This window comes from Anabrus simplex, chromosome 11, assembly GCF_040414725.1.
Source record: "Anabrus simplex isolate iqAnaSimp1 chromosome 11, ASM4041472v1, whole genome shotgun sequence".
NCBI lineage: Eukaryota > Metazoa > Arthropoda > Insecta > Orthoptera > Tettigoniidae > Anabrus > Anabrus simplex.
In genome coordinates, this window is record NC_090275.1 from 12,730,491 (window position 1) to 12,755,749 (window position 25,259).

Below are 25,259 nucleotides of genomic sequence, written 5' to 3' on the forward strand. Positions count from 1 at the left end.
TATTGTGTTAAGTCTGATTTCTAAGTAATTCTGAGTTACACATAGTTTTTCTCTTCCCCTTGATATACGTATAAGTCAGGTTCAACTGTATTTGTTACTCCTCTTATAAAGTCATTTATTATCTGGTGATATTCTTCTACTTTATCATGCATGCACTCACTGCAGAAACTATTTAACAATTCTGTTAACTATAATTCTTGAAATACTAGCATTGTCTCACTATTACGTGAAATGAGATGGTAGCATAAAATCTTAAAATTACCATTTCGTGCAGCATGGGAGTAAAAGGCAAGTTTCTGTTCATATGATATTCTAACCTCACAATTTTGTTAACTACCTTACTACCGGTAACAACTTTTCGATAACCTGTATTATATTTGTCATATATCTGTCATTTTGAAAATCATTTTCTGCAAAACAACTTTATCAATGCTGGGTCTACAACTTAATTAAGGTCATGGCTGCTACCTTCCCATTCCTAGCCCTTTCCCATCCTTGTGGCATCAGAAACCAGTAGTTTGTTAGTGGGGCGTTAAAATCACCAACCCCTTTCTCTATCAAAAATGTTTATCAAAATATCTGAATACATCAATTTCTTATACTAAATGTGATTGACAACAGCCATTTAGTTAGTTGACATATGCAGAATCCAAGCAGCTGAGATGAAATTCCTTAGAGGAATAATTTGGAATACAAGAACGAAATGGCATGGACACATGATGAGAATGGAAGATGAGTTCCAAAGAGAGTATTTATAGAAAAAGTCATAGGAGGAAGACAAGGGGGAAGGCCCAGAAAGAGGTGTATGGATACGGTGAAAGAGAGTATGGAGGAAAGAAGAAAGTGGTGGAGGGTTAGACAGTTGTGTAGGTCCTCGATTCACAACCCGACCCAGAGGATTGAAAACGGTGACTGAAGAATACCCCCCCCCCAAAAAAATTTCTCATATTCAAAACTAGTGAAAAAAGGGAATTAGGGAAGAAAGAAAATGTATGTGATAGCTGGTACAGTAACTCAACAATTCTGTTCGTAAAGTTTGTAGTCATTTTTTAAATTTTAGTACTAGTGAAGACCATGACTAATGTAACATCATTCGCGTGACCAATGTAACTTATAAAACTAGGCAGTAACATCGAGTAACAGCTGATCAGCTGAAATGAGAGTTCAAATGAATATTATTTTATAAACCTAAGTTAAACTTTTCCAAAACAATTAAAAAATTTCACTAGGGCTCTTGCGAGTGCAAAGGAAAGAAAACAAAAGCATTGAGGGGAAAACAAAGTGAGAAATACATCTTATATAGGGGGAAAGCTAGAAGTATACAGGCACTAAGGCACAACAAGACAGATGACACCGTGTCAATATGTGGTATGTCGCTATCAAAAGTAGTAATTGCATCTCAGAAGCTTCACTGAAAGCTTAGCATGCAGTAACCAGCTTGCTTCATACTTACGTGATTGGTGTGTTGTGTGAAAGCGACAATTATCCTGGTGAAGTAAAAACATTTTGTCTAGTTTCTTATGAAATTGTACAAAATTATTTTAATCCTCCTAGTCAATACTATATTTTTTACGTCCAATTTATGTGTGAAATTTAATCTTATGGCCATTGCTCACGGTAAAATGTTTTATAAAATTTGTTGTACAATTAATTTTATAAAAATTTGGTAAAACCAAGTTGTGTTGCTCACGGTAAAATTATTCTATAAAATCTGTGGAAGCATCAGGATGGCCATCTATGAACTCACTTCTGAACTAAGGTTTGTCTGTGCTGCCATCTATCGATAAACTTTTAAACCAAGAATCAGCTGTTCAACTTCTAGTGTATTTGAGAGTATGGCTACAACAAAGCAAAACTTTCTGCTTTAGCTGCAATTATATATTGTACACTGGTAAAATGGAAGAAAAGAAATGCCAGGAAATGCTGGACTCAGTATTGGGTCAAAAGAAGAGAAGGTGTAGGATTGCTGTCCTTGGTCGAAAATTAGTTGAGGTTAGAAGACCGGCATTCATATTGGAATTTGGCGATTGTGTTTTCTGCCTCCCGTCTTGCATTTTTGTTGTGATGAAGTGGCGTTTAACTTCGTACAAACAAGGATATTTCTGGTATTCGTCGAGTAAAACACTAACAGCTTCTTCAGTCCACCCGCATCCTGCCATTTTAGAAAGAAGTGTTTGTTTACAATCGAGTTTCACAATCTTCTCACGACGTAGCGCCAGCATCATCGTGATGTCAGCTTCGCTGTTTGGTTCCTTTTGTAAAATTAATTTTACGGTATAGAGCAAGTCCTATTTTATGAACAATTTTATCAAAGGTTTTATAAAACTTGAATTTGACCGTGAGCAACATAAATTTTATAAAATTAAATTATTGTACAATAAATTTGACAGAAAATTTTACCGTGAGCAACAGGCATTAATTTTGTAAGGAGTTCAACCGTCAATACAGATTTAACATGAGATTCATAATCGGTAAGAGTAGCCTCCGTGGCTCAGGCGGCAACGTGTCGGCCTCTCACCGCTGGATACCATGGTTCAAATCCCGGTCACTCCATGCGAGATTTGTGCTGGACAAAGCGGAGGCGAGACAGGTTTTTCTCCGGGTACTCCGGTTTTCCCTGTCATCTTTCATTCCAGCAACACTCCATTCTCATTTCATAGCATCTATCAGTCATTACTATATCGCTCTGAGTGTGGCGACACCATCGTACTAACAGCCTATATCTGCTTCATTCATTCCATCCCCGACCCGGTCAATGACTGGAAAACAGGTTGTAGGTTTTCATTTTTCATTTTCATAGTCTGTAACATTTGTCTAGTCTAGAGAGGAGTATAGGTTTCAGTCATGACTAGAAGTGGCTCTTGCCAGATGACTGCACTCAAAAAGAGGATAATATTGGAAAAGTGAATTTTCCAATTGTTGCAAGCAGAGGATATTTCACACTCCATGGTGGCACTTAAATATGTGCTGTGCATTATTGTATTATGTATCTTATTTTCTACTAATAATTTTGTATCTGATATTTTGTGTGTGTTTGCATAGTGTTACTACATTCTTCTTAATGTTATATCAGTCACAGCACCTTAGTCTTTGTGTTTTTCTTTCCACTCATAAGAAGTTAGTGTTTTAAAATCTTGAGGTATTATAAAAAGGGGTTCAACTAATTTGGAGAATAAGTCGTTATTTTTCCATTCTCAGAGTAAAGGAATACAGTTCTTATAAAATATTACATTAGTCACATTTGTCAAATAATATATAAATTATAATTTTTCATTGGTGACCAGTCTTCCTAGTATGTACTTTGTTTATTAATTGTTATCTGGTAGTCATATGTTCAACATGTACGAGGACGATTTGAAAAGTTCTCGGAATCACCGCTAGATGTCGGTGCTAGAGCAACAAGGTTCCCGTGCAATAATCACACATCCTTTGTGAGTGAACACATGGCGCGTCAGTGCTCTAGCTGCAGGAGTGTGGTAGCGACGACTCTTTGTTGTTGTTCCCGCGTAGTGATTTGTGACAATGGCAAAAACTGAGATTCGAGCCGTGATAAAATACTTTGTAAAGAAAGGTATGAAAGCAAAGGAAATTCATGCCAACTTTCAGAACACACTGGGGGACTCTGCTCCTTCATTTTCAACCGTTGCCAAGTGGACCAGCGAGTTTAAATTTAGTCGCGAGTGCTTGGATGATGATCAGCATAGTGGATGGCCAAAAAGTGTTGCGACCGCAGAATTTATCGCAAAAGTGCATAAAATGTTCATGGAGGATCGTTGACTGAAAGTGCGGGAGATTGCTGAAGCTGTAGGGATGTCTTCTGAACAGGTATATTATATTTTAACCGAAGAATTGGGTATGAACAAATTATCCGCAAGATGGGTGCCACGGCTCTTGACATTGGACAATAAACTCACCAGATTGGAAATGTCCGAACAGTCTGGCCTGTTTTCAGTGCAGCCAGCAAGATTTTTTGTGCCGGTTTGTGACTACAGATGAAACTTGGGTCCACTACTATACCTTAGAGACAAAACAGCAGTCAAAGCAGTGGAAACATGCCGATTCACCACCACCAAAGAAAGACAAGGCAGTGCGTTCGGCCGGAAAGGTCATGGCCTCAGTTTTCTGGGGTGCAAAAGGCATTCTGCTAATAGATTATGTTCCTACTGGCCAAACAATTACGGGGCAATACTATGCAAACCTCCTAGACCAACTACAGGAAAAGAGATGCGAAACAAGGCCTGGTTTGGCAAGGAAAAAGGTCATCCTTCATGAGGACAACGCTCCGCCGCACACAACTGTTATTGCCATGGCAAAACTTCATGAACTGGGGTACGAATTGTTGCTACATCCACCTTATTCACCTAATTTGGCACCATCAGACTTTCATCTATTCCCCAAGCTGAAAATTTTCCTCGGACGGAGATTTTCTACAAGGGAAGAACTGACAGCCGAATTGGAGAGGTATTTTGCAGGCCTGGAGGAATCTCATTTTCGAGATGGGATCAAGGCATTGGAACATCGCTGGACCAAATGCATTAGTCTACAGGGAGACTATGTTGAAAAATAAAAGCAGTTGCACTGAGGTAAGATATTTAATTCTAGTACATTCCAAGAACTTTTCAAACCACCTACGTATAATAGTCAAATATCCTCAACTGATACTTCACTTTGTTACATTAGTCACATAATGACCCTTCTGGTGTATCATTCAAGAGGAAGATTTCATCTTTGCGTGAGAACTGTCTACACCAGAGGGAAAATAGCATTCAGGTTTTTTAAAGTAAACTGTGGACTATTTTGCCTTCTCCCTCAAACTTCCTTGTAGCAGGTCATACCATAATAGTCCTTGAGTTGATGTAATGCTGTTATAACCTATGACAGTTTCTAGAGTAAATTATTTTGTTGTGTGACGTTTGTTTGGGGGCAGTTGTCCGAGAGATAAAGTACCTAAATGCTGAGTCAAATTTCAGTAATGTTTACAAAGTAACCTTTGTTCAAAATACTGTTCTACCCACCTCTTCGCAGAATTGATGCTATCTAGACCTGGCCAATGACTGCCACCTGTTCTTATCAATCTGTCTTCCCGTTTAAGGTCTCCCTCTGGTGTGTACATCTTACTGTAAAAGACAAGGCTAGCCAAATAGTATGTTAAGAGGTGAGCAGCAAACGTCGTTAACGGTGCTGATCAATCTTGTATATTTTTCTTTTCTAGATCCCACAAAGTATTTTGGCTGCGAGTTGGGTGCTCAGACCCAGTTCGATTTCAAGAACGACCGCTTCATTGTGAATGGCTCCCATGATGCCTCCAAGCTTCAGGACCTACTGGATGGCTTCATCCGTAAATTCGTGCTTTGCCCTGGGTGTGACAACCCTGAGACTGTCCTGACAGTCAGCCAAAAGAAGCAGACCATCAGCCAATCCTGCAAAGCTTGTGGCTACCACGGACCACTTGAGTTCAACCATAAGCTGAACACATTCATCCTAAAGAATCCTCCCAGTATGTATCTCTTAACCCCTGGGTAGGCAAATTGAAACTTAATGTGAATTAATCATTCTGCTTTAAAATTTGTACCTCCTACATTTCTTGCGAGACAAAATATGGAGTAATTTTCAATACTGTGGTGTGTTAAAAGAAACTGCTGTCTGAATATACACTTCAGCATTCAAAAACTCTGACACAAAGAGCGTTTTCTAGATAACAGCCAGCCACCTTTCTTGGTGAAATGCAATGAAAACATGCCCTGTATTAGTGGTTTTAATTTGGCAGTGATAGGTAATAAGCTGTCAAAGTTTGTCATGACTCCCCTTAACACTAGCAAATATAGAGCATATTAATGTGTTTGATAATGAAAGTTGCTCAGTGGTGTTTTTTAAATATTAACTTTTGATATCGCCCTTATAACTGGCTAGCAAGGGTTGGAATTAGAGAAGGGGGGTGGAGAACGGTACACACATGACGAACATAATGCCATGTCTATTTTGAAAGAGGAAGCAACAAAAATAATAGAAGAGAACAAAAAATATAGAAACATAAAAGGACAATCTCCACTGCAGTCTTCAAATAGATAAGCTCTCTGCTTATCAATCCCAGTTCTACACCCTGTCTTCTCAACCCCCGGCAAGCTTGTTTCTGCTTCGCACCTTCATCAGGAGGGCAGGCATCTACATTCAGGGAGGGGATGTACAAATAGGATAGAGGAGAGAGCTTCTATATGAAGATAGCAGTGTGTGTGAAGATATGGAGATTGTCCTTTTGTATTTCCGTATTTGTGTTGTGTGTACACATACCTCCCCTCCTCTCTGTGTGTCAGTCCATCCTATACTTATACATTTACTAGCAGAAGTGCCCATTCTTCGTACGGGTTATCAGAAACTGGCTACAGTTACTCATACAAATCGGTGTGACCGACTTCATTAGATATTTATATCACTGGTGTATTTACTTATGTACATAGAAATTATTTGTCATGTTTGGAATTATAGTGTATCTTTTCTTCATGTGGGCCCCTAAATATTAGTTCCTAATTAGCGTCGACCTCTAAGATCTTTTGCTACCATATTTTTCCTTCATTCTCACCTAGATATACCTGCTCCCTTCACAAAGCTGCAGGTTTTGTGCAAATATACTTCTGCTAGATAGTACCACAAATAAGTTGAAATAGTATTTGTTTGATCCGACATTTCGTAACTATTACAAATGATCAAGGAAATACGTGGTGCATAAAAGAAACTACTATAATTCTCAGGGCATGTCACTCATGTCGCACATCATATAATGAATCTGAGAATAAATGTTGAGTAACTAGGTTGTTTTTATGGTTACAATGATCGTATAAGTGGGCCAAAATATCGGCACTAATAACATCAGTGAGCCTACTACTCCATGATTTGATAGAAAATAGTTTAAACTATAGGTAACAGACTCTCAAAATGCTGAAATCTAAGCCAGTACGTAAAAACGGAGGCACGTGGGCAACCACTGGTCGCTGTACTACGAAGATCTCCGGGGCTATTATTTTTATACTTCACTCCCTTTCCATCCCCGCCCAAAGGAGTGCTATGAGCATCTTACACAACAGTTTATTTGTTCCGGATAGTAAGTCATATGTGTATCAGTTTTGGTTGGCAGCTATGCCCAAGCATACATGCATAATCTAGCTGCTATAGATGACGTTGCCATGGTTACGGCCGTTTGTTTCTTTATCCGATTCCTAAGAGCAGGGGTAGTGTGGTTCCAATATCTCTATAACAGTTGGTTTTAGGGCCTTAAAACATGGTTTTCGGGCCCGAAAGGTTTACGCACAGTTTTGTTCTTTGCGTCAAGGAGCTTAAAATGAGCTTTGTCTCGTCCTTATACAACAAATTCGTTTTCGCCTATATTAGCCTAATATTTTTATATTTTTATATCTCCCCTCGTCACCCTCCCCTCGAATTGTTTTGAGAATAAAATACAGCCCATGTTACTCACTGACAATGTAGCTTTATATAGGTGAAGTAATTTTTAAAATTGGTTCAGTGGTTTTTGAGTATCCGTTACAAATATACAAATTTTTCCTCTTTATTATATTAGTATAGAAGTATAGATTACGTACGGTTGCCAACAGGAAGGGCATCCAGCCATAAAACAGGGTCAGTTCCATATGTGCGCGACAGTTCGCACCTGCAACCCCACAGGTGTGGGTAAAGCAATAGAAGATACTCATTTTTAAAATTTACCTGCTTTTTTATTCTTTTCACCCCCTTAAGTGGATTTTCCCAAAAGAGTGTGTTAATTTCTAAAGGAGATTCCAAGTACCAATTTTAAAGTCTGTAGCATCTTCATTTTTTGAGATATATGTATCCTCATATAAATAATTCAACTCCTTCCTCACTTCTTTTCACCCCCCCCCCTTAAGTGGATTTTCTGAAAACTAATATTTGTGTTATTTTATTTTTTAAGCGGATTCCAAATATCAATTTTCCTGTCTGTAACATGTTAGGTTTTTGTGATTTATTGTAGATAATTTTGCTGCTGTAGAATCCTGGAGCTGGCGTTGCCATGTTTAAGGCAGTTCATTACTTTATCAGACTCCTAGAGCAGGGGTAATGTGGTGCCAATATCTCCATAACAGTTGGTTTTAGGGCCTTAAAACATGGTTTTCGGGCCCGTAGGGCTTACAGAGTTTTGTTCTTTACATCCAGAGGGTTAAATTGAGCTTAGTCTCGTCCTTACACGACAAATTCAATATTTTACTTACATTAGTCTATTATTTTTATATCTACCCCTGTGCCCCCCACCACGACTTGTTTTGAAAATAAAATACTGCCCATGTTACTGGCAATGTAGCTTTATATAGGTGAAGTAATTTTTAAAATTGGTTCAGTGGTTTTTGAGTCTATTCATTACAAACAAACAAATTTTTCCTCTTTATAATATTAGTATAGCAGAGGTGCCAACTATTACAGATTTCGCTTCACGATTACGGCATTACGGTCGAAGGGGAATTTATTACAGAAAAGCAACCTTGTCACGATAAAATTTGCAAAAAAAAAGGCAAGTAAAAATTGTTCAATCTCTTAGAGCATCACTGGTCAACCCTCCTCGTTTCAATGTTTGTACGTTGGCTACTAAACATATTTGGCAGTTATTTGGTCGTCACTTCCTTTTGTTTCCCACGAGCGTTGTTAAATCATGGCCAGCTACATAGATATGCGCTGCTCTCTTAGCTAGAATGACGCGCAAATGACGTATCAAGTCTGTCGTGAGGTAGGCTCTACTCCTTGCTACTCGCTACTCCTTGCTCTGCTGTTCTCCAGTGCGCACTTTCAGCTCTCTGTCGTGTGCGTAGAAAGAATTGTATATTTAGTGCATTTCATTTCTAATTATCCTAGACGTTGATTCGAAAAGTAGTGGTTGGTTTTGTTAAATGAAGCGGAGCAATTGTCAAATTGCGTCTTCTTCTAAGAAGACGGCAGTGTTACAGAAATATAGAGACGGTTACACAAAGGAATAGCCATGCTTACTTGCCTCACGTGTTAGTGGAAACCACGTGTTATGCAGTGTGCGTTCGTGTGATTTCTCTGTGGCTCATGGTGAACGAGATGATTGCAGAAGACGCATAGAATCCAAGAAACATCACACATACGGTGAATCAAAATTATGAAACCAGTCTATTTCATCATTCTTCGTAAAAAGTAATGAAACTGCGCTGACAAATGCCGAATTATTGTTCACATAATTTCTTTTGGAGCATAATATTCCGTTATCAGTTTCAGACCACGCTGGAAATTTAGATCAATGTTCCCCGACTCTAAAATATCTCAGAAATGTGGTTGTGCAAGAACTAAAACCTCTGCCTTAGTTCAATACACGGCATCTGAGGCAAAAAAGGAAATAAGTGAACTTTTGCAAATAATGCCTTTTTCCTTGGCTACTGATGGTAGTACGGATTCAAATGCAGTTAAACTTTATCCTGTAGTTGTCTCTTTCTTTAATGCTCAGAGAGGTCAAATATCAACTCTTCTATTTTCATTGGTGGTGGTGTTGATTATTGTTTTAACAGGAAGTACGACTGGGCAACCATCCTCTATATAACACTAATCAGAGAGAAAAAATGGAAGGGGCCCGATACTTCGAAAAATGAAGGTATCAGCCAAAGGAAGACGAGGGCCACGAAGGGCGTGAAAATGAGACTCCCTTGCCCTCGCAAACCTAATAGCGTCGGGGTCGGAAAAGAACAAGAGTTGACCAAGAGAGGTCGGATATGATAGATGAAAGTGAGGAGCCTGGCACAAGTAAGTGGAAGCAATGCCAGGACTCAGCTGAGGGCCCCGTGGTCGCCAGCCCACGCTCCAAAGTTCAGAGCCTCTGAGGCCCCTTTTAGTCGCCTCTTACGACAGGCAGGGGATACCGTGGGTGTTATACTACCGCCCCCACCCACAGGGGGATCATTGTTAGAGTACCGACAATACCGGTGAGGGAATTTTCTCTGTTATTAATAGTGAATTATCTTCTTTACCCATTCCATGGGTAAATTGCATTTCTTTTTCATCTGACAATGCATACACAATGATTGGGGCAAATAAAGGTGTTACCAAATTTGTGAAGGACAGGCATTCTTCTGTTTGTCCCGGGATGTTCATGTCATCTCGCACATCTGTGCACAAAAAGCAGCAGCCCATTTGCCAGTCAATGTAGAGAACTTTTTGGTTCAGTTATATTACTACAGTAAAACCTCGTTAATTCGAAGTCGTTGGGACTCAAAAATCGGACTTCGAATTACGTGATTTCGAATTAACCGTCAATTCGCAATTCAGAAGTACCAACTCTCGCTGCGTTACACAATATTCTAAGGCCCGTTACTGCATGCAGTTAACCTTGATTCACAGTTTATACCTTTCCAAATGCCATGAAAAAAGAACTATTTCCAAAATGTATCCAAGAAGGTGCATTTACAGTATTCAAATAATGCACTTGGATATCTCACTGACAAACATAACCTCACGCAAAGAAAGAAAGAAGAAAAGCACGATTCAAAGACGAGAAATCTATGCTGGCTCCCATGTGCAAGTACTTTATTCGTTGAAATACTACACTGTAAGCATTTCAGATGCCTTGTATTTACACAGAAAGTGCCTGATGTCCTTAAAATCGAACTTTCCTATGACTATCCTTGTACGATTTCCCGCCATGGCACTTCTCTTGTACTTCAGAAATGTAAACACATGCCACGTCACAAAGTATTCTAAGATCATTAATACATGCAGTCACCTCGATTCACAGTTTAAACCTTTCAAATGCCATGGGGAAAAAACTATTTCCAACATGTATCCAACAAGATGCATTTACAATGTTCAAATAAGGCACTTGGGTAAATCACTTACAAACATAACCTCACGCAACGAAAGAAAAATATCACACAATTCAAAGACGAGGATAAATTATGCTGGTTCTCCTGTGCAAATGCATTATTTTTTGGATTTCTGTACTGTTTGCATTTTTAGATGCTTTGTTCTGGCACGGAAAGTGCTCGACGCCCATAATATTGTGGCTTATCGATCTTTCCTATGACGAGGGGATAAAGTTTCTCGCTTCGATGTGCATTAGAGATGGGGAGATTCTGAACAAGTGATTCATAATGAACGAATCATTGCACTGTACGATTGAATCATGATTCAGTGAACGAAGTTAAATAGACTCGATTGTGAATCGAAAGGTGAATCAAGAGATGGCAGCCGCAACTCGTTCCTTGGTTCCTTGTTCGTTCTGATTCATATCGCCAAATCGGGTATCCACCATTTTTGAATCAATGATAACTTGTGAACGGCTCTGTTATTTTTTATTTAACCTGAACTAAAAGTCCGGTTCACAAGTCAAATAAACTAACCTTACAGGAAAAATTTTTTTTTTTTAAATAAGAAATTATCACGTCGTTTTAAGTCGCACACTTCACGGAACTGTTATACACTCAATTTCCAGCTCGTTGCTAAATGTTAGGTTAAGTTTACTTCAAGGTTCCCGTTCCTGTTCTCGTGAGCTACTCTCAACTAACGTGTGGAACGTAGCCACAAAAATGTTCATATCTACTATAAATTTCAAATTCGATTGTCGTATAGTTTCGAACGGTAGCTACTTAAGTTTAGAAAGTATTAGACGGGACAGTTGTGTATCATTTTTCAACTATAACCTCTAAAAAGGAATGGTTCATCTGTCTATTGTTTCGTTTTTGGCTCTCCGTCACGTGGTAATCGAATGAACGAATCATTTTAGTGAATCGTTTCAAATGAATCGGTTCTTCTAAATGATTCAGATTCCGTGCATTGCAACGCATTACAGACTACAATGACCCCTCATCCCTCACACTTGCATGATTCTCCGGCTGGCACTTTCTCCTTTAAAACCACATGATCGTTTGGGCTCGCATTAAAATAAAGCAATGCAGTTTCATCGGCAATGACAATATTGTTCGGTGCCTACAAATTTATTATAAGAGCCACTTTTTGTCAACTGTCGGCGTCGCCAGTGTTCGCGGATTCTGTTTTCCTGCACACTGCCTGTTGCGTGATATTACGGCGTTCCTTAAAAGTTTGAATACAAAAGAATTCAGATTTCATTCAACTTAGTAATCATGAAGCGCACTGTAGATCCACCGAAGTGAGTGTAAATGCGGAAAGCTACGGTACCTCTGCACGTTCCGGAACACGCGTTCTATTATGACGCGGATAAATTTCGAGTTGAAATTACTCTCTAACATACTACTGTTTTAAAATGTAAAGGCAGTTTTGAATTAAAAGTCTAAATTTCGGTAATGGGGCCGACATTGTACTTCGACTTATGAATTATCCGTGTTTCGAATTAAACAATTTAAATAACATGCAAAACTGTATCTCATGTTTCCGGGAACGAGACCTTCTTCGAATTAGGTGGGATTTTGAATTAACCGATTACGAATTATCGAGGTTCTACTGTATCTTGATAAGAGTTCTAAAAGGCAAAACACGTTGAAAGTTTATCAGGCTGTTTGTGGCACAGAGGGTCACAAAAGTTTGAAATATGTTAGTACCCGTTGGCTCTCGCTTCTTCAGTCTATTGATAGAGTTCTTGAGCAGTGGGAAGTTTTGACACTCATGTTTTGTTGTGAGACCCACCATAAAAATGAGACCACCAAGCAGTTTGAAACTGTGAAATCTTTCATACAAGACCAACACACATAATTGTTTTGCTACTTTCTTCAAAGTACACTTCCTGTTTTTTTAACTCTGTGAATATATTTCTGCAGCAAGATGCTCCAGCCATACATCTTCTTAGGAGGAAACTTACTGGTCTTTTAACTGACCTATTGGTCAGATTTGTTCAGCCACGTTCCCTTCAGTCAGCATCTACCTCCCTTTTCAGGTGGAAATACTAGAAAGCCAATGAGGACTTGGTAATTGGGGCAAAAGCTAGGGCATACTTGAAAGATAATGACTGTGATAAAGAGATGTTTTATGACTAGGTAAGAGTTTTATATGGCAGCTTGCAGTTACATTACCAGGAAATTTCCCCTAGATGGTGAATTTCTTCATCATGCCGAAGTTGTAGACATCTCTCTCCTATTAATCTCTTTAATACTTTGTTCGAAGATTCCGAACTTTGGTCAAAGAAAGTGAACGTGGCAAACTTTCAGTTTACCAGTGTGATACTTTCCTGGAATATATTGTACATGGACCAAACATTGATGTGAATTGGGGCAACATTGCAGAGCTTAAAAATGAAAGTGGACAAATTTAAGTATAAAACCTTAAGTAATGTTGTATTTGCAGTACTAAGTGTACCTCATAGTAACTCTCCCACAGAAAGAGTTTTCAGTGTTAGGAAAAATCAGACAGAATTCAGGCCTACATTAAGTACATCTACACTGGAATCGCTTATGGTTCTGAAGACGAAAATGTCATCTCGGGGGGGAAGTATGTTAGAAAACCTACACCGAAAAGCAGCTGCTGGGTGCGAAACAAGCTACAAAGAATTTTTTTATTGCAGAACTAACAGGTAATGAGAATTTTATTGTGTAACTAGCTGATGTACCCGTGCTTCGCTACGGAATTCTACATTGTATACAGAATTCTAGGTTAGGTAGTGTACACGTTGTGAGCAAGATTGTCTTAAATTGTATAGCTCTTAATGTTACCCTAGAAACTCGACGGGAGGTCACCAAACATATTTTCTCATGAAGACTGAGGGAATTTTCACTGACCCAATTTCACACCATCAGCCACAATCAGGTTGGGCTGTTTTCATTATAATGGCTTTTTACATCCTCAAGAGGAATGGCGCGATTAAAAGCAATGCTTTCATATTACAAAATACTCGTTCAAATGAAACACCACACATTTTCTCACTTTTAACGAACAGGACTACGTTGCCTATCTGACAGTCCATAGTTCCAGACCTGGAATGACCAAACCGCAGACAGCTGTGATCCCCGAACACTCTTCGGCGGGGAGAGGGTCTAATAGTGGAGACTCCCGGGACAAAAACTATGCCCAATTACTATTGTTTCTTAGGAGTACCCGATGAGTCGGAAAATATCAATTCACTACACTGGCGGCGGAAGAATCTATCTGACTTGAGCAAATTTTTCCTCCAAGCTAGAAGAGAAACCCCCTCTTCACTGCTAGTTTGGAATAAATTGAATGTAGAATTTAATAAAAGTGAAGGGAAAGAAGCTTTTCTTAAGAAAAGGCTCTTTTCAGAGTTGAATTTTGAGTTATTTAGTGAATAGTGTGGTGCTATAATTTGGAAAAGGGCTAAATTGTTATTCTAGACCAGGCCCTACTACTACTACTACTACTTACTACCACTAAGTGAGGCTCTGCCTTAAGTATACACACTGTCCATTCAAAACAGCGCGTCAGAGTAGGGATCGAATAGCTGAAATACGACGATCCAGTGTGTTATGTACCAACTGTATAAGAAAATGTATGAACCAAAGGAATGGCACGCTAAAGAAGAAAGTTTTCTAACTCCCCGGCTATTTCCCGCCAATATTCAGTCAGGCTGTTATACTCGGTACGCAGCAGTAATCCCATCTATCGGAGTTGAGAGACAGCATAAGAGACAAAGAACATTACAATAAATAATGGTCAATGTAATGTTATTGTTGATCAATGTTATGCACTTTCGATATTATAGGCCTTCACATTTCGTTTTCTTCCGACTCTTAAATACCACTCTTATCATAGTCTGTACGGTAAAACCGAATAAAAGATAAATGATATGAAATTGTATTCTCTAATTTTTCTTATGTAGTACTTTTCGATAGGATCAATAACATTGGTATTTAAAAATTACATTTTAAACACCTTCCCCTAAACTATAATTTCATCCAGGGTGAATACAATTGTTTATAGCTTAGACTGTATTTTCTTATTCCCCGACTCTATATACCGATTTTCATTAAATTCTGTTAACCCATTTTCTCATGGCTCGGCGTTGATATGGACTTGGCAACAAAAATACAAATTCATGAATATCTGCGTTATCATAGGCGGTACGGTAAAAATGTGTAAGACATAAATAGTCGGAAATTTAATTCTCTATAACTTTGGTTATGTAGTATTTATCGATACGACAAATAATAATATAAATATTTGAGATTTACATTTAGGCCTTCCCCTAAACTACCATTTCACTCAGCGTAAATAAAATTACTTATAGCTTAAATTGTAGTGGCTCGTTCTCCGACTTTGCATACCAATTTTCAATAATAATAATAATTTCGTGTGGCTGTTTCTAGCCGAGTGCAGCCCTTGTAAGGCAGACCCTCCAATGAGGGTGGGCGGCATCTGCCATTTGTAGGTAACTGCGTGTTATTGTGGTGGAGGATAGTGTTATGTGTGGTGTGTGAGTTGCAGGGATGTTGGGCACAGCACAAACACCCAGCCCTCGGGCCGTTGGAATTAACCAGTGGAGGTTAAAATTCCCGACCCGGCTGGGAATCGAACCCGGGACCCTCTGAACCGAAGGCCAGTACGCTGACCATTCAGCCAACGAGTCTGACGTCCAATTAAGTTTTAGGTCTTTCCCTAAACTACCATTTCACTCCACGTGAATAAAATTATTTATGGCCTAGATTGTAGAGACTTATTCCCTGACTTTGCATACCGATTTTCATTAAATTCTCTTTGGCCGTTTTCTAGTGATGCGTGTACATACATACTGACAGACAGACAGAAATTACGGAAAAGAAAAAAGTGCATTTCCTGGTTACTGTGGACATGACCGATACAGAAATACCATTCTTTTCAAATTCTGAGCAATATACAGACAAAACTCTTATTTTTACATATATAGATATGATATACGTTAGAATAGATTGCTGTAGGAAAGGGCAAACTGGGTGCTTTGGATTTGACTCGTAAACGTTTTTGGTGGGTGGGGGGGACTGCGCGAGTTAAAAATGGGATTACTGATAACCCACTTCAAAGGTTGACACCTCTGGTATAGATAAATATTAGAATACTTACCTTTGCCAGCCAGGTTGCCGTGTCGATGTGCCAAGGCTGAGTGGCTCAGGCGGTTGAGTCGCTGGGCTTCTGACCCCAACTAGTAGTGGGAAGGAAGTGGCCGTGACTGCATTAATTAAGGTACATTCTCAGCATTTGCCTGGTGTGAAAATGGGAAACCACTGAAAACCATATTGAGGGCTGCCGACAGTGAGGTTTGGACCCTCTACTCCCGGATGCAAGCTTACAGCTGCACACCCCTAACCGCATGGCCGGTTCTATTGCTGACCGGTTCTGTCAAAAGCAATACTGCTCCTCCCAACCCTTCCTCTCATCCTAATTTCTATTATTCTCTCCAATATTTTGGCTACTTATGAAAACAGTGTAATTTCTTGGATAATTGTCGCATACTTTCCTATCACCTTTTTTTAAAAACTGGTAGTATTACAAGTTTATACCAATTATCAGGTACTCTCTTTTGCCTCCATATACACCTTAGCAGCCTCCGCCATTGCAATATCACTCTCAGTTTCTGGATCATTCTCATTTACCACTGCACTGTCGTCTACATCATTCCTCACATTCAAGAGTGGATCAAAGTAATCTTTCCACCTGGGCTCTATCTCCTGGGTTTATTACATTTTCACTCTTTCTTGACTTGTTTTATGTAGATTTTTTCTTTCCTCTTTTATCAATGCATACAACATCCTTTTTCTGCAATTTACATAGTTTTCTAACTCTCGTGTGAATCTCTCCTAACATTTTTTCTTTTCCTCATTTACAACTTTTTTACACTTTTAATTTCTTAATACTTAATCTTACTTTCTTTCCTATCTCTATTCCATTTTTGTCATGCTTTCCTCTTTTAACAACCTTCCTCACCTTTCCATTCCACCAAGGCGTCTCCTTTTTCGTCACTCTTGCCAAAGTTCTGCCACAAAATCATCTCTGCACAGCTTACAAATGTGTTTTTAAATTTGATCTGTTCTACACTTCCCATTTCCGATATAGGGATGTGCTGTTTTAATTTCCCCTGAGTTCCTTTATCTTTTAATTACAAACTTTTATTCTGTCTTGTTTCTTTTACTCTCACATTTTTCATTTTGCTACCACTGCACTGTGGTCTCCATCAAAGACCTCACCTGGTAGTACTTTAACATCTATTAACTGTTTAAGATTTTTCTCAACCAAAGAATGATCAATAACTGTTTTTTACCCACAATCATTCTGTTTCTTTCACAAAAATCAATCAACTTATCTCCCTCACCATTCCCTTTTCCATATTCAAAAGGTCTAATCACTTCTTTCCCAATTCTGTTGTTTCCATTTGGATGTTAAACTCTAGATTTCTAAACAAGAGGCTCTTAAGTGTGTAGAATAGTGTTGAATTCTTATCAGAATTCGTATGACTGAAGATTCTGGAATACTTCAAATGTTTGTTTTGTTTAGACTTGCAGTGTTTTTTCAGTTCCATTTAATGAACTGAGCAGATTTTAATTTGCTTTATTTTTTTGTTCACTAGATCTGAATCCAGCTGCTCAAGGTTCATCTCTGACTGAAGGAAAGCGCGGGAAACGCTCCAAGAAAACTAATGGTGAAACTAACGGAGATGTTCGTACGTCCGATGATGGCGAACATGGCCAAGAAACTGCCGACAATGTGAGTAACAAAGCCTTCGTAAATGGCTGCAGGAATGACAGCCAATAAACAGTTGTTACAGGCGATGGTCACACAGCCCTTATTTTCTCTCTCTCTCTCTCTCTCTCTCTAAAAAAATCATGTCTAAGTTTTAGGCTGCCCACTTACATGGTTAAGATAAAGCTAACAATTTAAAAAACATATGTTGGTGAAATAAGTACTGTATTGGCAATTCAATATTTTTGTAGTGTACAGCAATATGATGTCGGCAAAATATAAAATAAGTGAGGAAAGGAGTAGCAATAATGTCTCGCATGGTCCAGGCTAAAAAAAATGAGATGAGCGGTAATAAATCATTACGTCACTAGACAGAAAGCCGTATTAGCGGCATGGGAATGGCTTCAAGACTAGCAATTGATCTTGGAACACTTTAATTTTGAGGTCACAATTGTAAAATACCAACTTCATAACGATGATTCAATTTTAAAGTTCGTAGTTAGTAATTGTTTTTGATCCCCCTCTTTCACCTCCTCCCTGAGCCAATCATTACCTTTTTCCAATATTTTTAAGTAGTCAAGTATGTTTTTCAGATCATCTTGAAAAGACTATATCCCTGCACATTTAATGTTTTTATGTAAACAAAGATATCCGTAGCTGATGATGTTTACAATAAAACGAAACCTGTACTATACTCCGTACGGCTCTACTTCTTTGGCAGAGTTTGGCTCTGTTTGGTGGTTATGCGCTGAAGCATAGGCATCCAACCAATCCCAAGCTGCCATTCATACCAATTTATATCGGCAGAGCACAATCTGGAAACCTAGTTGCCAACTCTAATATTTACATTCACCACGTGGTTAACCTATCTCGCTCAGCGTGTATGGTATTCGGTACGGTTCGCGATCTTTTGCATTTTCCTTCAGTAATTAGTGTGTTTTTCATATTGTTGGAGGGTTCTAGTGACTGAGATCAGTGGAGTGTTCCCTTTGTAGGCCATAACCTGCTTCCTGTGCCAGCCATTAGCGGCCACTGATGTGTTATTTCCTCATTCTCTTTTATTCGTAATAAAATATTCTCTTTTAGTATCAAATGTTAGTAAATGTAGTTTTTGTGCATTTGTTTTCAATCCATATTCATTAGTTTTTCTGAGGATGGTATTACATTTGGCAAGGGCTGTATACCGCGGTCGCATTGCATCAGCTGTTCTCGCGAGTGTAGTGCACTGGCAAGAGGAAAGGCGATGCTCATTTGTTTTACAGAACTTCAATTTACAAGTAAGGCCGTGCGGAGTATACTACTACTAATTTGTGAAATTGCTTAAGGCACACAACATATTGTATCAATAAGGTGGAATAATAATTACTGTCAGTTTATTAACCTTTTCACTGCAGAGTTTTGATGACCAGCCAAGCCCTGTGGGCCGGGTGTTTTTTATTTAAGGAAGAGGCACTTTGACAGATACATATTTACTGATACCCCACATTGTCCCCTTAGCCCTGCAGACCAATACAATGTCGGGGATATAGTGAGATTATATTTTACACCATATTTTACGACCGGATGCACTTCCTGATGCAATCCTCAGTTGAGAAGATAATGAATATGAAATTAATGATGGTGAATGAAACTGGGTACAGAAATGAAAGGAATCGGCTGTGGTTTATGAATAGGAACTGTCTCGGCATTTGCTTGGGAGTGCAAAAGGGAAACCACAAAGGAAAGAAATTCTCAAGACAGCCGACGGTGAGGTTCGAACCCAGTCTCCTATCGAGTGCAGAACTTGGCTCCAGAGCCGTAGCATGTTACTACGCGCAGCTACTCCGCTCGGTGATACTATTACTGAAATGTAATATAAAATTCTTCATCCAAGAACTGGTAATATCAAAATCATTTAAATTTAGGGAAAAAATAATTTATCTGAGGAAGGGATGACAATTCCGCATGAGACTCATCATTACTACTTTGTCTCGCACTTTCTTGTAGTTCAATGTCCCCACTTACATATTCTTCATCTTCATTATCAAAATACAGCTCTCCAGAATCACTATTTATGAGGAAACATTCAATTTCTTCGTCAACAAGAGATGAATGTATACTTCTAGACGCCATGATGGCTACACGTAAGCAGGAAAGATGTTCCACTCCAACGAAGCTGAAATAACACCAGATCGCTTTCAAAACACGTGAAATGGAGTGGTATATCTGCAGTACAGAACTTCTTTGAGCATTTCCACGGAATTGCGCAAGACAATCACTAGTGCAATGGTCTACAAGCTGAATCGTTAGATGAGTGTCATTGCATGAGAAGGGTACTGTAAGTTACGACGTCTCTACTTCGTATTCGAAAGGCATGAGTTCTTATTGAACGGATATTCGTTCTTGTTGGCAGGTGGCTGACAGTGAGGTAGAATGTATATGCTTCTCTCTTCCGTGAGCACCACAGAAGCAGGATGCGAAGTGAAAAGCAATCACACGCAACCTACTGAACATTATTTAAAGTTTCAGCTCAGTGTCTTTGTTTATGTACATACTCGTTGAGTTACAATATTGAATGTTATTTATTAAAATCTTGCGCCTACAGGTCGGCATTTCTAATATTTTTCTTCAAAATATCCCCCGCAGTTTTTGCTCGAATTCTGAAAACTTTGAATCCAGGAATTAAATTTTAATCTGCCTTGTCAGTATTCAATATACTGTAAAACCTCGATCATCCGTTCTAATGCCCAGGAAGGGGTGAACGGTCAATAAAAAACTGGATAATCCATACTGCTAATTTTAATGGACTTCAAAGTATATAAAATACATAGCATATAACCTTAAAATGCAGCACATTAAACTCTCTTTAAAACCAAAATGTAGTCAAAGCTACAACAATACATACTAAATATTCACGTAAATTACCAGCAGACCATAAATAATTAATTTACCTGGTGCCATTTAAGCTGCTTTTTAAAAAATCTGTTACTTTTTTTTTTTTTTTTTTCCACTCTCCAACTTATTTTCTTATGTCCATTCTGAGCTTTCTAATTACAAGAACGTCTGAAAATTCCGTATCGTCCTCTTGCTCCATTCCATTAACATTTCAGCTGCCGAGTTCCCATTCGCGCTTTTATTTACTATTTTGTCATCAGTTAAAATATGATGCCCAGGCAATACATCGTCAGTAGCCACTCCTCAATGTTACTTTCATCCACTTCTCCAAAATGAATGTTATTTTAGTCTCCAAGATATCTTTGATCATCAATCCCTCATTTTCATTTTCACCAGTGAACCCATGAAAATCGTCGGCGAGCTCTTCGACATCAACATAATTTTCTCCCCGATCGAGTGATGTTCTGAGCGGTTACTAGATTCCATGATTTCTACGCAAGATAAAGCGCTTCTTTAAAATCGAGTTTTTTCCGGAACTCAACAGTCGACGTTTCTTCCTAAAGTAAGGGGCCTAGCAATTCCTGCTTATAATGCGCCTTAAAGGTTGGGATGACGCCTTGGTTCAACGGCTGAATTACTGAAGTTACATTGGGTGGTAAATAGGAAGCAAAAATGTTTCCATCCTCTGATTTCAACAGGGTGAGAGGATGCATTATCAAGAAAAAGGACGGCCTTTAATGGCAAGCCTTTGGACGCCAAGAAATCTTGAACCCTGCGGAAAGAACTTGCTATGGAACCACGTCCTGAAAATATCGCGTGTCATCCATGCAGATTTGTTACAGCAATCTGCTGAGAAATATTTCATCACTGTTTCTTTGAAAGAACACGGATTTTTCTGCTTTACCAACCACCGCAAATTTTAATTTATGGTCGCCGCTAGCGTTTGCACAGCTCAAGATAGTAACGTCCTCTTTACAAGATTTCTGACCATGAGCTGATTTCTCTTCAGCAGCTACTAGCGTTTTACTGGGTAAGCACTTCCAATAAAGTCCAGTTTCATCGGCATTGTACACTTGACTCGGAACGAAATTGTATCTCTCAATTATGCGCTTAAACTCTTATCTAGTTTTCTGCTGCACTGCTGTCACCACTTAGTTTTTTTCCTTCACTGTTTAATTCTCGAATGCCATGTCTGTCCTTAAATCTCTGTAGCCAACAATTTGACGCTGGTGAGGACCCTGAGAGCCCCATTTTTTTCGTGAAAAATTTGTACTTGCCTTATCATAGGACCACTAATAGGTACACCTTCACCTCTTTTGCTGAAACCACGTGAATAACACAGCATCCAGTTCTTTTAAAAATTATGCTTTCATTGTTTTTCTTTTAGTGAGCCCATGGGAACTTTCAGAACTTGCCGCAAACTGCAACACTTTGTCTTCATTGTTCATTAGGTCCCGCACTGTCACATCCACGCCGAACTTGGATGCTAAATTTGAGACTAGTTCACCTCTTTTAACCGTTCGATTTTGTATGGTTAAAACTACACATTTTCTTTTTACTGCAGATTTCAATCTCAGCATTTCTCGGCTGTTAGAACAGAAAATAAATGTTCAACTTTATCAGTCACTCTCACATTTCCTTTGCACTACAGTAGAGAATGTAGCCTACCTGTCTACTAATAGCAGAGAATGACTGACGGACCACTAGGCTGGTTTCCGATTCCTGTGCATTGTGAAATATTTACGATGCAAGTAGCCTGTGGTGAAAATATTTAACCTTGACAGAGAACGATGTGGAAGATCTACGTACGGTACTCGGAGATGTTACAGGCTACCAGATAAGTTGTAGGTAGAAATGACCAGCATATCGTACTCTACTCTCCGTGGGCTGGGAGAGGGCACATTATAGTACATTATTCGTCAACAATGGAATGGATAATAAACTTTGTGACTGTTGAATTTGAATAGCATCCCTCTTCCTTCGTAACAGTTAAAAGTTAAATAATTTTACACAACACAAAATTACTTAGTAAAAAAAAATGTATGAAGTCATGTCTCCAGTGCTAATTGCCGGTCTTTGCGCGTGTACGTACAGTAGTTACTGATCACAAAGTTTATACAAGGAGTAATTACAGTAGTTACTGTACGTTATGGTCGTGGACTGAGGAGTCGGAGAGTCCGTGTACAGTCGCTCCAAAACAGAACACTGTATCTATATACCTTGACGTCAAGAGACAGGCTGAGTGGCTCAGACGGTTGAGGTGATGGCCTTGTGACCCCAACTTGGCAGGTTCGAGCCTAGCTCAGTCCGGTGGTATTTGACGGTGCTCAAATATGTCAGCCTCGTGTCGGTAGATTTACTGGCACATAAAAGAACTCCTGTGTGACTAAATTCCGGCACCTCTGCGTCAGCGAAAAAGTAGTTACTGGGACGTAAAGCCAATAACATTATTATTATTATAGTTTATAATTTTTCAACCTTTCTGAATATAAGGTGAATCCTGCATTAGTTCATATCTCTCCGAAACTATTCCATCTAGCTTCACTAATTCTCAGAATATCTAACCTGTCTGCATTGTGACTATTGCCTAATGAAATCTACCACACTCTCAAGATTCACATTCAAAGTCCTATTCTTGTTTTATGTTTCAGACCGAAAGTCATACTTCGCTCCGTTAATGTACCTAGTAATAGAATTTAAGGTATGCGAATTATTAGCACACAGCACCAAAGGTTGGTGGCAAGGCTGCCAAGCCTCTGGGAAGGCTAATTTTCTGTTTGGGTTTTTTTTCCCTTAGTCTTTGGGTATACCTTCCCCCACCTATCCACCCACCTGTTCTCAAGACTGCTGTTTCTCTATATTTCCCCCAAGAGACTGAAGTGCATCTTCCATCCAACATTTACACCATTCTGAAGGTCATCCATGCCACAGCTGCCATTGAGAGCTGAAATTCTCACTGGCATCGCTCTCGGGATCACGCAAGACATGAAAGCCTTTCCTAGTGCGTTATGGTACCAGACCACTGGAGAGGAATTGAAATTCATGAATCCCAAGAATTCTATAGTTTCCAGCATCATGAAAACCTTACACTAAAAAAACATAATAACTTGTTGCTGGACTTAACTTCATCAGATTATCTGTAGCTCATTCCAGAAAACAGTATTGCTCTTATGGACCTACTAGGAGTGAACACACCCCCTCTGAGACATCCATAATTCCTCATAATTAAGGGATATTATACTGTACTTTGTAATGTATTATGAAATATAGATTTTAAAAAAGATGAGGCATTTTTGCCCGCGAGTTATTAAAATAAATACATAACGTATTCTTTTTCGTAAATACATTTGTAGGGAAGAAGCGCAATGGCGGGAACAGCCTTTCATAATTTTCCTCCTTTTGTGTTGCTGTGGAACATGCCTCGTGTGGTCCCTCACTCTGTGAACCATCGGCAGCTCACTTCTGTAGTGAAGTCGTGTACAGTATTTATTTGTTGCATGTGTTTTTAGGCTTTAAATCGGTGCGTAATTGTCTTGTGTTGAGTGAGAGTTGTGCGATAAGCCTACGTGAGTTATTTCTTTCTTTTACTGTGATCTTTTGTAGAGTCATCTACAGTGTTTATTCATTGCGCCTGCTTTCTAGCCTTTATTGCCTGGAGAAATTTATTAAAGGCAATTAAATGCAACCCTCACCCCTCGAGTCTATAATAATTGTCTATTTTCTCCTTTAATCTGCCTTACACTTCAATGCTGAGATTTTTTATGTGCTGTAGTTTACTCTGATTCTGTTCAAAACAAAAGTAGTCCCTGTAAAGCCCCCATCCCCTTTAGTTCATAAAAATAATTTGTAGCTGAGTTTCTTCCGCTTTTTGTCTTTAGCAGAGCTGTTTGATGTGGCAACCCTGTTGTCATAAGAACAATACTGTTTTCTTATCATGGAATGAACTATATCAACAAACAGATGCCACATTATGCTCTTTACGTACCTCTAGTTTGTAGTAGAAGGCACTGGTGTCACTGGGTAAGAAGAGAAAATCTGTCAGTTTTGCCATGGAATAAAAATCTTATTTTTATAAGTAAAAAATAAATATTAATCTTGTGCAGTAATCTTCACATATAAAAAATGAAAATATTACTGAAGTATGACTTCATTTTTTAAGTCCTAATTGAATTCTACATGCTACACATAGTAAAAATTCCTTGTTCACACAGTGCTAGTAGCCATGGTTTAGATGTAACTTCAAAGCTTTTCAGTCGGTTGAACAAACAAGCTACACTATTACACACCTGTAAAAAAAGAAGAGGGCACCACTATTCAACAAGGAATAAAAATACACACTATTAAACAAAAATGACATGTATTGTTCCCACAAGAATATCATTAGATCCATCAAGTCACACTCAGTATTTGGAAATATTTGTTCATTCCTATCCAAACACTATGAAATTGAATTCTGGAACTTAATGAGGTCCTGCATTGTCTGCACTCTTCCTTAACAAAATAACAGCCATGGTTTAGAATGTGAAATTTGATATCTTGCCTGTTTCTAGTCATAAAATTAGTGAATTAATGAGAAAATATATTACAGGAGTACAGCCAAAACTTTAGGATGTTTTTGTGGGGACCGAAAAAAACAGAACTTCATAAAGAGGGAACGTGCTAAAAAAAAATGAAAAACAATTTCTCTGTTAAATTTAAGGTTAGGCTTGAACGTAAAAATAATTACGATAAAAACAAAGAAACAAGTGTTTACAGTTATAATTAATAAGAAATAATACATTCTAAGA

At 38.7% G+C, this 25,259-nt stretch overlaps 1 protein-coding gene across 6 annotated transcripts in view; it reads left to right on the top strand.

Annotated features, from left to right (window-relative positions):
- Positions 1-25,259, top strand: part of LOC136883485 (eukaryotic translation initiation factor 5) — a 188,046-nt gene that overhangs the window by 138,046 nt on the left and 24,741 nt on the right. For all 6 annotated transcript variants that reach the window (XM_068229687.1, XM_067155827.2, XM_067155826.2 and 3 more), the window contains 2 exons: positions 5,213-5,497; positions 17,486-17,622. In XM_068229687.1, the coding sequence (XP_068085788.1) occupies positions 5,213-5,497; positions 17,486-17,622 (422 nt within the window). The remainder of the gene's footprint in view (positions 1-5,212; positions 5,498-17,485; positions 17,623-25,259) is intronic.